General features: G+C 43.5%; 1 protein-coding gene across 1 annotated transcript in view; it reads left to right on the forward strand.

The window, feature by feature from the left end:
• Nucleotides 1-1,522: 1,522 nt before the first annotated feature.
• LOC125020474 (chloride channel protein 1-like) overlaps nucleotides 1,523-17,746 on the forward strand; it is a 40,239-nt gene continuing 24,015 nt past the window's right edge. The window contains exons 1-12 of the mRNA XM_047605824.1: nucleotides 1,523-1,610; nucleotides 10,227-10,533; nucleotides 10,608-10,739; nucleotides 10,838-10,966; nucleotides 11,168-11,301; nucleotides 11,829-11,906; nucleotides 12,107-12,185; nucleotides 12,274-12,399; nucleotides 13,555-13,639; nucleotides 14,708-14,809; nucleotides 14,892-14,976; nucleotides 17,331-17,486. Coding sequence (XP_047461780.1) covers nucleotides 1,560-1,610; nucleotides 10,227-10,533; nucleotides 10,608-10,739; nucleotides 10,838-10,966; nucleotides 11,168-11,301; nucleotides 11,829-11,906; nucleotides 12,107-12,185; nucleotides 12,274-12,399; nucleotides 13,555-13,639; nucleotides 14,708-14,809; nucleotides 14,892-14,976; nucleotides 17,331-17,486 — 1,464 coding nt within the window. The 5' untranslated portion in view covers nucleotides 1,523-1,559. The remainder of the gene's footprint in view (nucleotides 1,611-10,226; nucleotides 10,534-10,607; nucleotides 10,740-10,837; nucleotides 10,967-11,167; nucleotides 11,302-11,828; nucleotides 11,907-12,106; nucleotides 12,186-12,273; nucleotides 12,400-13,554; nucleotides 13,640-14,707; nucleotides 14,810-14,891; nucleotides 14,977-17,330; nucleotides 17,487-17,746) is intronic.

Consider the following 17,746-nt stretch of genomic DNA (forward strand, 5'->3'; position numbering starts at 1 on the left):
AGCTAGGAGGAGCTACTATTAGCTCAGAGGCTAGGAAGCTAGGAGAAGATACTATTAGCTCAGAGGCTAGGAAGCTAGGAGGAGCTACAATTAGCTGGGAGGCCAGGAAGGTAGGGACAGCTGCTATTAGCTGAGAGGCTACGAAGCTAGGAGGAGCTACTATTAGCTCAGAGGCTAGGAAGCTAGGAGAAGATACTATTAGCTCAGAGGCTAGGAAGCTAGGAGGAGCTACTATTAGCTGGAGGCCAGGAAGGTAGGGACAGCTGCTATTAGCTGAGAGGCTACGAAGCTAGGAGGAGCTACTATTAGCTCAGAGGCTAGGAAGCTAGGAGAAGATACTATTAGCTCAGAGGCTAGGAAGCTAGGAGGAGCTACAATTAGCTGGGAGGCCTGGAAGGTAGGGACAGCTGCTATTAGCTGAGAGGCTACGAAGCTAGGAGGAGCTACTATTAGCTCAGAGGCTAGGAAGCTAGGAGAAGATACTATTAGCTCAGAGGCTAGGAAGCTAGGAGGAGCTACAATTAGCTGGGAGGCCAGGAAGGTAGGGACAGCTGCTATTAGCTGAGAGGCTAGGAAGCTAGGAGGAGCTACTATTAGCTCAGAGGCTAGGAAGCTAGGAGAAGATACTATTAGCTCAGAGGCTAGGAAGCTAGGAGGAGCTACAATTAGCTGGGAGGCCAGGAAGGTAGGGACAGCTGCTATTAGCTGAGAGGCTAGGAAGCTAGGAGGAGCTACTATTAGCTGGGAGGCTAGGAAGCTAGGAGAAGCTACTATTAGCTGGGAGGCTAGGAAGCTAGGAGGAGCTGCTATTAGCTGGGAGGCTAGGGAGCTGGTGAGGATGCATCTCATTCGAGGCCTCGGAGCCTTTACACCTCTCGTCCTCCTGGAAACGCCTGGAAGTGTCTGAGGAGCAGAGCTACGAACCGTCGCACTCTCCTGAGTCATGACAATTAGTTGATCAACACTTAACTTGTTCTAGATCGTCACAGTCCATCACAGAAAGACAAACCTTTACCAGACGCCTATTGTCTGATGTGATGGAGACACAGGTGATGACTCCCTGTTAGTTAATTCATTACTTCACCTTCTCTCTGATCCTGGTTATTAAACACCAGGAAGCACATGCATGTTTAGACACGTCCAGGCAGGCTGCCATCTGATTAATACCGTGTTTGTCATGTAGATATTATGACTCAACAATGAGTCTTTGCACCAGACAAAAAGAGATTCGTTAACGGACGAGTCGGGACGAGTCAGGACCTGCACCGAGTCTTTTCATTAGTGGACAGTTCGTTAGTCCGGTCCATCACCTCACAACTCTTTAAATCTTAAAAAAAGTATTGAGTCTTTTCTCATGACTTCTTTCATTCATGAATGACTGTATTTCCCAGGCTCGTGGCTGGTAGCAGCAGCACCACCACACAAACGCGTTGTGTTTGTGTGTCAGAGTGAAAGAGCGTCCTGGCTGCGCGTCCTGCGCGTCCTGCGCGTCCTGAGCGGTAATGCTGAGACCGACGGCGAGCGGCCGGGTTTATTTTTGGGTCAGTGACAGTGTGTCAATGGCCGCAGATGCGTCGGAAAGGAAGGCTCTGAGATACAAGCAAACCCTGGTCGGTGTCCCCCTCTCTCTCTCTCCGTCTCTTCCCCGCCGCCGCCTGTTTGTTTTAAGTTCTCACTTTATTTGTGTGTTTTTTTTTTTTACCCTCGTTGTGTTGTCGTGTGTGTCGCCGGTGTCTCTCTGCTGCATGACGCACCTGTATCGTTGGATGGCGGCTCGTTTGTGATTGATCCGCTCGTTTTCATGTGTGAGGCCAATTAGCTGATTAGGTGTAACAAAAAAGAGGGGGGTCGGTCGCACACATGGTCACGCAACAGGTGCTCAGACGTACCTCGGCACGAACGCACACACACACACACACACACACACCATGACAGTGGTTTCTTCTCCGCCTGCCACCTGTTTGCTTTTCCCTTAAAGCCTGTTTGGGGCTGAACTCACGTCTGAATAAGTCGTGTGACGAGCGTCTGCATGTTTCTGCGTGTTTCTACTACTTGTTTTTTTTGTGCAGGACGGCTTTTGTGTTGTGGTGTGTTGTGTCCTGCATGCATGTGTGTGTGTGTGTGAGTGTGTGTGTGTTCCAGAGACTGGAAACCCGATCGTGCATTTGCAGCGGTGCTAATCTCCGGCATTCGCGTCGGGACGAGGCAGCGTGAAGCGTTTCTCTGGACATCTGGACTTTTCTTTTTTTTTATTTTATTATTATTATTATGAGTTCCAGATGTTCTCACACTGGAAGACGAAACTCAAAACTTTCTCGCTCCACAACCTCTTTAAAAAGGGGGGAAAGAGTCTCTCGGTTTGGAAGTTGAATTTGTTTACAACAAAAACGTGTTGATTGGTTTGTGTAATTGTTTCTCTGTGTCAGTTGAACTCGTAATTACTCATAATTCAGTGTTTAATCTCTAAATATACACGATTAACATCATGTTTTTCTTCATATTTAACGACTTTTCCTAATTTAATGGTTAACACCGACCCCGACATATTATTCGTGTTAATAGCTTTACACACCGTAACTTATAGATGATAAGAATATGTACTTAGAAATGATATAAAAGCTCATTAAACACGTCTCTTTCCAGTTTAAGGTCAGTCAGTGAGATTTTATTTTATGGGGATCTGTATATTTCTCCTCCATAGTTCTAGGTGGACATGTGGGAGGTTTGGTTTTATTTAAAGAGCTATTTAGGTTGTCAACAAACAAACATAAAGCACCTGACACTTGTTTTTTAATTGTAATAATTTCAATAATTTAAAAGGTTAAGTTGACACCAATGATCCCCATTAGTCACTACCAAAGGTAACAACTACTCTTCCTTACAAAACACAATAAAATACAGACAAGAACTCAATAATAATAATAATAATAAAAAATAACCGTATTAAAACTATAATAAAAAATCAATCAAGAACAGTTAAACTACTTATAACAAAATGTATTTACAATATATCTAAATTGAATCAGAAGTTATTTGGATTATTATTTGTTCTGTGTTGTTATGTCTTCAAACTCTTTTTATAAGAACAGTTGTACTTGTTAAACGAGTGGTTTTCATTCTTCTCTACGTAACAGTTTTTGAGGCAGGAAGTGAAAAAGTGTTAATTTCCTAGTTCTGGGTCCTGAATAGAAAATGTTTCCACTGACGGAGAATAAAAAGAAAAATGCAAATCGGTCCGAAATAACAAAAACTTTATGTCAAACTTTGGTTAAAGCTTTTACTTCGGTGAAGTCGGCCTTTGTGGAGACGTTGGCGTTTAAACCCTGGAGCTCTCGTCTTTGTTGTGATCGGTGAATCACGGCGGAGTGAAGGTGTAATGAAAGGCTGGAAAGACAAAGGGCTAATCCGGCGGAGCTGCCTGCGTGGTGTCGATTGGCCGGTATGTGAGGGCTGGTGATCACACTGACCTATAGAGTTTAATGGCTGCTGAAATCTTAGTCCTGCGCTGCGTCCAGGGCGGCGGATGTAAAGTCATCGACTCTGCTTTTGAAGAATACGCTGACTGTGGTGATGCTTGTGTGGGAGCAGGACTATAAACAGAGGGTTTTTTTGAGTTTCCTGACAGCAGCCTGGGACAAAGACGGGACACGTGGCTGTGGGAGTTATCAGTCCTGTGGGGAATGTGTGGACTTAAACCCTCCTCTATTTTAGAAGACCTTCATATGTGTTAGGTTTGACTTCAGATGGCAGCTTATAAAGGCATGCGCTCACAGTGAGTCCGTGCACGTCAGAGGGCCTCTCAATGACAGGGCTCCCATAAAGTGGCATTAATCAGATTAAAAACGCATCACGGCTTCCTTTAAAAAAACGTCTCTGGTGCTTAAGTGTTTCTCCAAATGTAGAGAAAACTGGATTCACAGAACAAACTGTGTGAATGTTTGGTTCACTGAGATAAGTATCTGCACTTATTCTCATCCTGAAGCGTGATTCATTGGGGAAATCTGCTTTTTTTCTCATACTTACTAATTTTCTGTTTGTCTGTTTGGTGGAAGTCTATGGGGTCGACTCACTTTTTGAAACAGCCTCATGTGGACATTAGACGTACTACAGCGTTGTCTCTCAACATTGGTTAGTGCTTGATTATAATCTTAACCTCCTGACAACGGAGCTTTTATTTTGGAAACAGCATTTTTAATTCCTCCAAGGTATTTGGGATCATTAGGACCTGAGACATATAAAAACCGAGCGTCATCTTTGAACAGGAAGTAGTAGTTTTTGAAAGAAAACAGTGTCCTCATATGTGGACACTGGATTTACTTCATTATTTACATTATAAAGAAGTCACCAATGTGTGACAAAATATAAAACTGTCCATTGGCCAATTGGTTTAAATGAAGCAGAATAAGATGCAATAAAACCTAAAACTTAATGTCCCCATATGAGGACGCAGGGTCTCAGGAGGTTAAGAATCACAGTCACAGTGTTTTTTTAATTTGTCTGTCTGATTATTTAATATATCATTGTAGTTTTCAAGATTTTATTACAAGGACAGAAATCACGATTTATACTATTTATGAGTGTCTTTGTCATGATTTTGGGTACTGGAAATAAAAACAGCTCAGTACAACTCAAATGGAGAAAAAACAACTCTAATTACCACTAACTAACAAACTATCTAGTTTTGAAGTTGCTGTAAAGACAGTAAATGTGAAGAGGATCATTAAAAATCAAAGAGAAAGGACTCAAACTCTAGAGGAAAGACAAAGACAGACATATGTTTATATTAATGGATTAATAGGTGGATGGACAGAGTTTCAGCTACTCATGCGTATTTTATATGTGTGGACTCTATTGGACATATATCTATCATTTCATCTCAGTGTTAACATTAATTTAGTGCTTTTACATTTCCATTCCTGCCTAAGATGAATTTAAAAAATAAAAATACTGTCGTGTGATTATAACCAATGTGACAAAGCTGCAGTTCCTCTAATGTCCACTCGAGGCTGTTTTTCAAATGTGGGTCGACCCCCATAAGCTTCCATCGTAATATTTCCAACCTTACAGCAGAAACAAACATGTTTACATCACAAAGCAGCCAAACCCCGTCCGCCACGGCTGAACTGATGCTTCGCTTTTTAGGTCAGTTGAGGTCAGACTCCTCCACTATGTCGGTGGCCCGGGAGCCTGGGGTTCATCCATCTTTATTTATAGTTAACACTGGTTCACTCTCTCTCATCCATGTCGCTTCCAGCAGCTGTTTATAGCAACAACAACAAAAAAAAAAACTCACTGTAACCTACATGTTGTGCACTCAAGCACAAAAAAGAAAGAAAAATACCAACTAGACAGAGGCCACAGCTGAAATCGGGCCAAATCTTTCCCCACAGCAGCTGGTGGAGACGTAAAATTAACACATTTTGGCTAATTTTTTAATTAGCTAGGAGTTAGTTGTAGTAGCACTGCCAATATGTAGACGACCCGAAACAGCACAACACACAACATCCATTCATTCTCTCATCCACAGCGCTAACAGCAGCTGGTAATAGCAAAAAAACACACAAAAAGTAAAAATAGCAACTAGCTAGTGAACAAAGCTGAATTTGTTGCAGCTAAAGGACCAAATATCCCGATAATATATTATCAAAAATAAGCAAAAAAAAAAAAAAAAAGAGTGAATACTAAAGCTCCACCATGCTCGGCCTCTTTGACCGTTAGCTAGGTGATTAGCTAGGAGTTAGCTGTAGTCAGACAGTCCCAATATGTAGACGGCCTCTAACACACAACAGCCTTGGGTTCATTCATTCATTCTCTCATCCACAGCAGCTTCCAGCAGCAAAAACAAACTAAACAGCAACTAACTAGTGAACATAGCTGAATTTGTTGCAGCTAAAGGACCAAATATTCCCCTCAGGAGTTGGTGGAGACCAAAAATTAGCAAAAAAGAGAGTGAATGCTTCACATAAATAACACCAATGCAGAATGAATTACAATTTGTTCACTGTAAAGATAATTTAGGATGTGGGTGATTTAATAGATTGCTTGATTGCTTAGCGCCACCAATGCTTCACCACTTTGACCCTTTTTTGTAATTGAGAGTGAGGCCAAGATGGCGGCGGCCGGAGGCACCACACTGAGCTTCAAAACCTCTGCAGGAAAGCAACAACAAAACACATTTTTAGGTAAAAGTAAAAAACAAAACAAAAAAAAATGCATTTATTTTGAAAAATATATGTAGCTAAGAAACTAAATAGTTTATAATAGCATAATTTAAGCTTTATCGTAGTCTTTGTAAATGGTTCGGTTGTGTCCTGTGTGTCTCTGGCTGCATTTAGAGAAGAAAGAAAATCCTACAGGGCTTTAATACGTTGAAATGCGTTGGCAGTAGTATGGAAAAACAACACCCAGCCCTTGCGTTTGGGGAAGTGTCCATAAGCAAGGCAGGAACTGAATCCTTCCAGAGGCTCAGTAATACCCTCAGCTGGAAGGCTTTCCCACGTCCTGTCCACATGTCCTTGAGGGACGGAGAGACAGCTGTAGGAAGGTATAAGAGAGCGAGACACCGGAGATACGACGAGGAACACGATGAGCCATTGAAAGGTGGACCGACGGTGAGGGAGAGGTGTGGGAAGCGTAATGAGGAATATTGGATCGCGTCGGTACTAAATTTAGTCCAGAGTAGTGTTTCAGAGAGAGCGAGAGAAAGGAAGGAATAAGAGCAGGGCCCAGTGACGGAGGGAGGGTGAAGGAGTACGAGCGATTAGTGCAGAGTAGAGTTTCAGCGGTCGGGAGGGAAAACATGGAAGAGGTAAAGGAGGGACAGAGCCGTGGTTTGGATTTCTGACAACATCTAAACGGGCTGTGGCGGCCATGTTGGGGGTCCTGCCCTGAACTATAGTTTATTTCCAAACATTACAACCGGTCTCCACCAATCAGACCCAACACAGGTAATGAGCTGTGTGAGGTTTTATGAATATAATCAGGCCCCACTGTCGTAAACACGTGTTAATCACCATCAGCTTTACATGGACTCTAGTGTTTCACTAACAACCAGAATAAAAACACCTCAGCAGGAAAATCTGGCCTCTATTAACCACGTAAACACTTTAATACCACGCTTTATATTTCAGCTTTTCAAAAACCCAGGTGACGAGTTTCCTGGAGGAAACAGAAACACGGACGTAGCAAAAACAAAAGATCATCTTCTCCTGTTGAATTATCTCTTCCACCTAAAGCCTGAATCAGTCTCAGCAGCAGCGACTGGTTTCTCTTATATTCCAGTAGATTTGAGGCAGAACCAAAGGTTCTTTTGTGATTCACGTCTCAAGAACTTATAAGTTGAAATTGATTTCAGACGTGAAGCCACGTTGTCAAAAGACCAACAAGCTGCTAAAAATCTGCCATCAATCAATGTTCAGTCAGGATTTGAAACCCAAGAGATTTCCTCAAAAACTGAACCTGCATCAGCATTAAATTTTTGTTTACTTTGTTCATTTTTCATCATCGTCTATTTAAACGTATTAAAACATGTTTGCACTGTGGGATTCTCTGCAGAAACGTCCGTGTTCACGGCATCGAAGCTTTATTTCCCTAATGGTTGCATGTAAATGCACAGCTTTGCATAGTAAATGGAGAAATACTCTCACTAGCTGTGTTTGCATGGAGTCTCTATGTAAACACTATTTATTAGATCTATTCTGATCTATTCTGATCTAATGTTTACATGAACCTCTACTTTTAATCTGAACGTTTTACAGACGTGTGACAGATCGATCAAAGATAGACGTCTCTGGTCTAATCAGCTGTAGTTATTGTTGTTTTTACATTTTAATTATTAAAGCAAAGGCTTAATTCGGAAAGTTTGTAAGGTCATAATCCACTTTTGCTGTTGTTGTTTAGCCTTATAGACGCCAGTCTTCAGGGTTTTCCAGTGCTTCTGAATTAGTTTATCTCGGCTTCAATTCATTTCTGATTGACATTTTTAAACAGTTCAGTATTTATTTATTTTTTCGGCGTCTAAACGTGCGATAACGTCTAATTGTTTCGGCGTTGTTATGAAAAGGAGGCTCCTTGCGGAGCTGCAGACCATGTCACTCGAACGTCGCTGCACAGAGCATGTTCAGACAGGACGAAGCTTGACATCATTCAGATTCAATGTTTACACGACTTTCAGTCGGTTTGGGAAAAGGATCATTCTTCCCCATTCATTCATCCGGTTTGGGTCTGTTTATTCAGACTGAGGTGTTTATATGGAGCATTTTCATTCAGTTTGAGCTTCTACACTGACTGATATATATGGCTCCATGTAAACCCAGCTACTGATTATTCAGTAATAGTGAATGTTGTAGTAAGTGTAGTCAGGAAACAGGATTCCTGAGTGTGTTAAATAATGGCAACAACAAAAAAAAAAAAAAGGTCATGTGACTTAGTTTAAGATGCTTGTTTCCTCCAGATTTAAAAGATGTGGTGGGAAGTTGGTGTTCACAGATGTTCAGACCCTGTTGTAAACTGATGGCAGGTTATACCCCCCCCCCCCCGTGGTCAGAGAGGGGGGGGGCTTTCCAATCCCACACCGATGGCTTCCTGTACTCGTCTTTCAGACCATGACCTGGATGACTGAGAACATTTTCTAGAGTCGTAACCTCTATCAATACATCTTCAGTCCGGGCGTCATATATGGTTCTACTTTCTAAAGCCTTTTCTGTTTTTTTTTGTTTTTTTTGTGCAAACTAAAAGTCTTGTCTGAGTGAAACTGTTGCTTGGATCAACAGAACAATCCAGCTTAAAGACATCTGCGCTGCACATTGTTTGAGTCTGCGTCGGCCTCCGGTTACGGTACATTGTGTATGACGCTGCTCAGGTTTCAGCCCAGCGTCGACTGTACATCCAGCATGTGTGTCTGTCTGTCACTGAATTAGAAGCTGTTGAAAGGCTCCGGCTTCGACCCACAAAGTGTCAGCGTCGCACACAACTTACCAGCCTGTCACTTATATTCCTGGGCCGCTATTGTCATGTAGTGTGAAGAACACGTGTCAAACGCTCGTGCGGAAATATCCCACAGGCTGACGCCGACTTCCTCCTCCTGCCTTTGGACGTGCGCGGTATGTTCAGCCCCAGATTCAGCCATAACATAATGACCACCTCCCTGGGATCTAGTAAACTTGAAGGCCAGGTCAACACCATGTTGTTTTAAGTTGTTCCTAAAGCGTCCTGCTGGAAGTGTCATTGCTGTGCATGAGTTTGCATGAGTTTTGCACGTTCACGTTGAATTCCAGGTCCAACCGTTACCATTGAATCGTCACAAGATGGTTTAAATATTATTCACTTCTCCGGTCAGTAGTTTTAAGTGTTTTGATTCAAAACATAAAATATGGGGACCGTGCTGTGTGTCTCCAAAAGGAGTTTAAAAAACTGGCCTTGTAGAGTTCATTTAAAGATGTTTCATCCGAGTCTGGAGGGAAGTTAAATATTAAACTCTGTGTGTAAAAAAAAAAACACCAGAAACCTGCTTTACTTGTTTCTATAAGAACCAGACGCTGATGCCACTAATTCCCATGAATGGCTGATATTTACCGACAGCTCCTTGGATGAAACATCTTCAAGAAACTCTATGAGTCCAGTTGTCTTTCTGTCAAAACAGTAGCACACGCCCCCGTTTCTGCATGAACCATCCACGGCAACAGACCCTGTATTTAGTCCGGTTATTGCATCAATGTATATTTCCAGTTTTTATTTTTCTAAATTGCATAAACAGATTTTTTATAACTTTTATTTAATGTTATGTGGCGCTGGTAAAGCTCCTGTGTACATTTGGCCAATAAAGAGATTCTAACTCGGAATAAGAGACGTACGTTGAACAGAAAGTTTGCGATAAATGTTTTGTTAAAGGTAAAAAATGAACATGTTGTAGTGACAGAGCCGGGATATTAGTAAGTGAGTGAGTTTGAGAGAGAGACGGGAATTAACGTCTTCCCCAGATGTTCCAGTTTTCGTGGAGTCTGTCCAGAGGTGATAAATCTAGAGGCTTCCGCTTCCATCAGAGCTGTTTGGGTCGACACGTGGTCCCGTCTATTTTTACAGTGGACCCCTCTGAGCCAGAGCAGCCAAAATAAGAGTCCTATCCCACTCTGTGCTCTGAGCTGCTCCGCGACTACCTGCATCTGAATGAATGAATGAATGAATGAATGAATGAATGATCGTCTCCGTCTCTCCGGGTTCGCTGACAGCTCTATGGGGAGTACCAGGAGCACCAGGGCGGCTCGGGCAGACGTGAGGCCACGCGCCTGCTGACGGAGCGGCAGATCCAGAAGCATGGCAACCATCACCGCGGCCACGCCAGGGCGCGGCGCGGCCGCCGCGGCCAGAACGGCTTCCACGGCCGCCACGCCCACCAGCAGCACGGCGTCCACGGCCGGCAGAGGAACCGGCCGCCGTCCAACATGGAGGCGGAGGAGGAGGCGGCCGACGAGCAGGCGGCCGAACCCGACCTCACGTCCTCTCAGAAGAAGAAGCGCTCGTACTCCAAGTGCAGAGGTGAGCGGCACAAACGTAAAAGCTGGTTTGGTTTTGTTTCGTCCTCACTGAGCTTCCTCTGTGACGTTGGACAGACTGCATAGCCAGGGTGCAGCGGTTCCTCGTCACCAGGCTCGGAGAGGACTGGATCTTCCTGATTATGTTGGGCATCACGATGGCGCTGGTCAGCTGGAGTATGGACTACGCCAGCGCAAAGAGCCTGCAGGGTATCACACCACAATACACTTCTACCCTTCTCTATTCCGTTTTCTTTCGTTTCTGTCTTATTTCCCCTCCTTCCTGCTCCTCCTCCTTCCCTCTCCAGCTTATAAATGGATCCACGGGGAGCTGAAGGGGAACATCCCCCTGCAGTACCTGGCCTGGGTTTCCTATCCCCTCATGTTCATCCTCTTCTCCTCCCTCTTCTGTCACCTGGTGGCTCCTCAAGCTATCGGTCTGTACCTTTCTTTCTCCCCAACGCTTCCTACTTAAACCAGTCACATATTTGGGTTCTCGTTAGTTTTCTAAAAGTCTCTGCTCCCTGGAGGTGATTGGTTTATCTTCTCCACCTCTGGAGGTTTTCACTGTTGTCTCAGTGATGTTAAACCCTTTAATTTGAATTTCCGTCCCTTGTGTCCAAACAACCTCTCCCCAGGTTCTGGTATCCCAGAGCTGAAGACCATCCTGAGAGGTGTGGTGCTGAAGGAATATCTGACTCTGAAGGCCTTTGTTGCTAAAGTCATCGGCCTGACCGCGGCCTTGGGCAGCGGCATGCCCGTCGGCAAAGAGGTGGGTTGAACCCCGGAGAAAGAGCGGGTGTAGCAAGAACAGGGGCCGAATGAGCGTCGTTTGTCCCTCGTTTGTATATTTTAGTTAAAGAAAAGGAAAATGAGAATAAACACGAGGGACAGTCAAAATATGACGCAAGAAGCAGTGACATAGTTGGAGCTAATTAATTAGCTTCAGCTAACGGAGGTAACACGCAATTAAACTCAATTTTTCATCAATTCCAAAAACAACTGTCAACAAATACAGTTTATTTAGTTTTTGTTACATTTTATCGTTCTGTTTTAAGCTCATCCGCGTGATTTTCCATCAGCTGTTCACCACACGGTGACTTTCCTGACTGAGTCTGAGCCGGTTCATACATGCAGAGCCGTATATTATGGTCGGCTCAAATCGTGGGCGCCATGTTTGCTTCTTGTGACTTCCAGTGTCTCAGGATAAACTTCCTTCCTGTTACCATTAGTGAGAACCAGCCAGACCCTGTTTCCAGTACGTCATTAATAGATTTTTTTTTAATCTCTTCCATCCAGGGCCCGTTTGTTCACATCGCCAGCATCTGCGCCGCGGTTCTCAGCCGCCTGATGTCCTTCTTTTCAGGAGTTTATCAGGTAAGCTGATATCAGGAAACCACTGACTTCACGACGCGTTATTCTGCAAGTGCAGTTATAAGAAAATGTGGAGATACTCCTCATCTATATGTCATTATTCTCTGATTCTGGACGCTGCCTCCTGCTCCTCCTCCTCCTCCTCCTCCTCCTCCTGCTCTTCCTCCTTCTCCTCCTCCTCCTCCTCCTCTCTGGATCAGTAGAATCCATACTGTTACACCGACATCCTGACCGTGGGCTGTGCCGTCGGGGTGGGCTGCTGCTTTGGGACTCCACTGGGAGGTACGTAAATGTTACAGGAAGTACCACTCTGTTGACTTCACTTCGTTTATTTATTTATTTATTTATTTGTTTGTCTTTTACCTGCCAGGTGTGCTCTTCAGTATAGAGGTAACATCCACGTACTTTGCCGTGAGGAACTACTGGAGAGGATACTTCGCTGCCACATTCAGCGCCTTCATATTCAGAGTTCTGTCCGTGTTTAACAAAGATGCAGGTACGGACAAGAGATATTATGAGCTAGAGGGCGCCATTACTCCAATAACCGGTATATTAGTCTGTCCAACTCAAACCACGGGCGCCATGTTTGCTACATCAGAGGTTAGATTCTACAGTGTAACTATGGGGCGGATGTTGAAATAAATGTCTTATTTTCACCATTAACGTTCCTATAAATGTTATTAATATGTAAAAGGTCCTCACTTAAATATTCCAGCGTCTACTTCCTTTAAATATCTTAAATGAGTCTGTAAAATGCTTTGTAGCCCAATCACCTCATCAGTCATGGAGCTGTGTTTACCTTCTCCTCAGCCTCAGTGTTCATCCATCACTGTTACAAGTTAAAATTACTCAGAAACATTATAAATACTCAGAAATAGTGAAAAGTAAACTAGTCTCACTGTTATTTAGTTTTATCATTAGTATTATCATTAGTAGTATTAGCACGCTAGCTATAATAACTAAAGTTAAGTGTCAGTTAAATGTGTTTATCTACATGGACGTAAATTACATGAACACATGGGTTTCACAGTATATGTGACGCTAGCTGCTATTTTTCTAAGCCTTTAGTCTAGATAACTAGCTAGCATAAGGCTAGCATAAGGCTAGGTTAGCTTCAAACTTCATTCATGTGTAAAGTGGTGTTTCTGAGATCAAGGTTCACATTAATGATGGTGTGACTCTTTTTTTCTATATAAAATCTTAACAAACGTCAAAGAGACATTGACATTTACCTCATCACATAATAGAGAGAAACCAGCTGACGTCCAGTTCTTCCTTTTAATCTTCTGCTCCATAACTTTCTCCGTTTCCTCCGTGTTTTCCTGATCCTGTGGCATATTTTAACTTTTAATCCAGCTTTATTCTCTGTTATTGACTCTTCTCTGTGGGTGAATATTGGTTAGATGGATCTAACATGTGACCAGCTCAGAACCAATCAGCATAGAGGGACAGATCAGACGCTACATTCCCTGGTTGGACAGACTCTCTCTAATATAATATATATAATAACCAGCACCATGTCTCCACATCACTGCTCTGTCCACTAGATGGCGTTGTCCTCCTCCTAATATGAAGCAGCAGGATGTTTTCATACCTGAATCTTTGTGACCAGGTTGAATCTGACCTGATCCGTCTTTTCTCCGTCCTCCAGTGACCATCACTGCTTTGTTCAGGACAAACTTCCGCATGGATTTCCCCTTCGACCTGCAGGAGCTGCCAGCGTTCGCCATCATAGGGTGAGGTATCTGATCAACGGAGATCAGGCATAACATTATGACCACCTGCCTGATATTGGGTTGGTTTCTGTATCTGTTGTGACTCATCAGAGGACGGACAAAATAGAGAAAGTGACACATGCTGCCGATTTTTCTGAGCCAATATTTGGAGCTGATGCTGCTTTTTCTCCATTTACATGATAAAAACTGCACAATGATAACAAAGTCTCAATTTAACCATTATAATAAACATTTATTGGTCTCAAAGAATGTTTAACTCTCTTATTCATACAAAAATAAAAAAAATAAACAGGTAAAAAAAAGAGGTAGAGCACAGGAAAAAAAATCTTATTTCAACTCAAAGTTGATCATTTAGTTTAGGGGAAATAAAAGTATTAAAAAGTCTTATGATGTTTTTATGAGATCTTAAAATTTTGAAGTATTTTTGGGGTAAATTTTTAGTCTTAAAACATGAGAAAAAAAGTGTGTGAATTTATTTGTTAATTAAAAGACAAAGATGAACCAGTAACATAAAACCTGGACTACTACGGGTGTGTTTGCCTTTATTCTCCCACCTGTTTGAATTCTATTGTATAGTTAAATGTGTCACTGATGTAAATGGTCACAATTCGAAGTGACGGTGAGGTTTTGGAAAAAGTCTTAAAAAAGGTTTTGGAATTAACTTCAAGATTCCTGCGTGGACCCTGAACTATGAGTTAAGAGGAAAGTTAAACACAGCTTTTGGTTTCGTCAGGGAAATCAAAGAAAGTTCTACTACTATAGAATTTAAATGAACAATTGTACATCATCATACTTAACAACATGAAAAAACATTAATTTTGGGGGCGTGGGCTGGTCTGGTCTGGTCCAGGTGGGGGCTACATGTCTGAGTAACATCCACATGAATGAATACCAGGTCCAAAAGTTTGACAACATAACAGTGAATTGTGGTTTAAATGTTCTTCTCCTGTCAGTGGTCATAATGTTGTGGCTGGTCGGTGTAAACTCCTTCAGTTCCTCTTTAATGACCTTTACTCCTCTTTAAAACTAGCTGCTATAAGGTTTGTGTGTGTTTGTGTGTTTGTGCAGGATCTCCTGCGGGTTCCTGGGCGCGTTCTTCGTCTACCTCAACAGACAAGTGGTTCTGTTCATGAGACGACCCAACGCTATGACGCGCTTCCTCACCAAGCAGTGAGCTCATTGTTTTTGTTCTCAGGCACATTTACCACTTCTTCTTCTTCTTCTTTGAATTTGATTTATTTTTCCCTCCCAGCCGGCTGCTCTTCCCCGCGGTGGTAACGCTGCTCATCGCCACCTTGACCTTCCCCCCCGGGTTTGGACAGTTCATGGCAGGAGAGGTCAGAGTTTATTTATTAAAACAAACACCTTCGTAGACAGATTCCCAGGGGGCGCAGACCTGTAAATAAAGGCAATAAATGTATAAATAAAAGTATAAATAAATCCTTACATTTAATGATCTACCTGTTAACAAAATGTTCTATGAAAAACAGTAAATGTCTTAAGAAAAAGTTACTTAGTTACTGTTGCTAGCCCCGCCCCCTTAGTTACTGTTTCAAGCTCCGCCCCCCCTTAGTTACTGTTGCTAGCCCCACCCCCTTAGTTACTGTTGCTAGCCTCGCCCCCTTAGTTACTGTTTCAAGCTCCGCCCCCCCTTAGTTACTGTTGCTAGCCCCGCCCCCTTAGTTACTGTTTCAAGCTCCGCCCCCCCCTTAGTTACTGTTGTTAGCCCCCCCCTTAGTTACTGTTGCTAGCCCCCCCCCCTTAGTTACTGTTGCTAGCCCCGCCCCCTTAGTTACTGTTTCAAGCTCCTGCCCCCTTAGTTACTGTTGCTAGCCCCACTCCCTTAGTTACTGTTGTTAGCCCCCCCCTTAGTTACTGTTGCTAGCCCCCCCCCCTTAGTTACTGTTGCTAGCCCCGCCCCCCTTAGTTACTGTTTCAAGCTCCTGCACCCTTAGTTACTGTTGCTAGCCCCACTCCCTTAGTTACTGTTGCTAGCCTCGCCCCCTTAGTTACTGTTTCAAGCTCCGTCCCCCCTTAGTTACTGTTGCTAGCCCCGCCCCCTTAGTTACTGTTTCAAGCTCCGCCCCCCTTAGTTACTGTTGCTAGCCCCGCCCCCTTAGTTACTGTTTCAAGCTCCGCCCCCTTAGTTACTGTTGCTAGCCCCATCCCCCCCTTAGTTACTGTTGCTAGCCCCGCCCCCTTAGTTACTGTTGCTAGCCCCGCCCCCCTTATTTACTGTTTCAAGCTCTGCTACCCTTAGTTACTGTTGCTAACCTGTCAAGCTTCTTGAGTCTCAGCACAGCGTCGTGGTGTGAAGACGTATTCTGCTGCGTGTCAGTGATTATTTTTTGCACAGTTTTCCAAAAACTAAAATCCGTGGGTAAAGAGGAACAGGAGGTTAGAAAAAAAAAACGACTTCAGTGTTGAAAATAATTGGGTTTAACCTTTGTGGACGTCGGCTGTAAAGCTGCTCAAACGTGAAACCAAACTGAATTCTTTATTTACACATTAAACATTCAGAGCACAATCATCATATTAATGTGCATCTGAAGCGCGGGTCGTGTTTCTACATGAATTAAATCAGCATGCGGCGTAGAATCCCGCGCTCCGTGTACGACCACATTTTCAAGGTGAGGCCTCAGACGTCGCATCAACAACTGGGAGCGAAAAGCTAATCATGCGTTGCTGAGACTCTCAGAATAGACGCCTTAGTGTGAAGCAGGTGTGTGTTGTGAGTGTGTGCATATGTCAGTCAGTAACACCTTTACGTGCTTCACACTCTCGTCACATGTCTGACGCCTCTTTAACAAACGCACGGCGGCGTAAAAGTACAATCGCAGCCTCTTCGCCCATTTAAATATTTTGTATAAATGCAGCTTTTTTGGGATTGAAACGCGTCCAGAGGTCAGAGGTTAAATGCTACAAGCTAATGCTAAAGCCTCGATTCATCACCCGACTCAGGCAGGAAGGACAAAAAAATAAATATGTTGTTGTATGAGCTGCTCAGTTATTATTGACCGTGTCATATACGCTACAGGCCAAAAGTCTGGAAGCAACAAATTTGTGCATAAAAGATTCATTGGTTCACTTTGCATCAAAATAAACATGTTTATTATATAAAGAGTAACTTATCAGAAGACGTTTTTACTATAATTAGCAGGTATCATGGCAAATATGAAGGAAACTCGACCCTAAAACTAAGTCCTTCTTTTCTTTTGCTGACATTTATTTAACAATATTCTGGTGACATTAACGTAAACTGAGGAAAATGCTTCATATCAGTAAAAGTAAAGTAAAAACATGCAGTAAATAACATCCCAGAACACGTAGAACGTTTTGAGAAAGGCCTCGTGAACTGAAACCTGACGTTGCTTCCAAACTTTTGGCCTGTAAGCGTAAATAAAATTGAATATTTTTTAGAGCAGCGGAGTCGTGCCGATTGCAAATTCAGAGACATCTGTGCGAACGTTGGAGCAAAAAAAAAACGGTTGAAAAGTGAATTAGTCATTCGTGAGTCATCAAAAGAGAAGCGTGAGTCATTGGACCGGGCCTCCCGTACCCGTCTGCTTCCAGCTTTATCTCCGGATGACTTCCTGCCTCTTCATCCCACTTGACTCCCATCCCCTCTTCGCCCCCTTTCTTCCTTAAACTCTTCCTTAAATCTCCCATTTCCCTCTTTCTCCCGCATCAGCTGATGCCCAGAGAGTGCATCAACTCCCTCTTCGATAACTTCACCTGGACGAAGATTTCCGGGTCCCCTCCTCCGGTCGGGCTGGGCCTCTCCGCCGCCTGGCTGCACCCCGACGTCAGCGTCTTCGTCATCCTGCTGCTCTTCTTCCTCATGAAGGTCGGTGTTTTTGCGTTGCGGTTCAGGTCCAGGTGTGTGTCAGGATTGTGTATATCTGTGTGTGTAGCTGTCTTTCCATGTGACGTCAGCATTTCCGTCATCCTCCTCCTCCTCCTCGTCTTCATCGGGGACGTTGGATGCAGGTCGCTGATGTTGTGTGTTGATGGCGGCGACATCTGTGTGTGTTTGTCTTTCCCCGTCCAAGGTCAATAGTTGCTGGGACGCTGCCAACGGCTCCGGCTTTTGTAACGTCTTCTTTT

This window comes from Mugil cephalus, chromosome 14 (assembly GCF_022458985.1).
Source record: "Mugil cephalus isolate CIBA_MC_2020 chromosome 14, CIBA_Mcephalus_1.1, whole genome shotgun sequence".
In the NCBI taxonomy this organism is placed as follows: domain Eukaryota; kingdom Metazoa; phylum Chordata; class Actinopteri; order Mugiliformes; family Mugilidae; genus Mugil; species Mugil cephalus.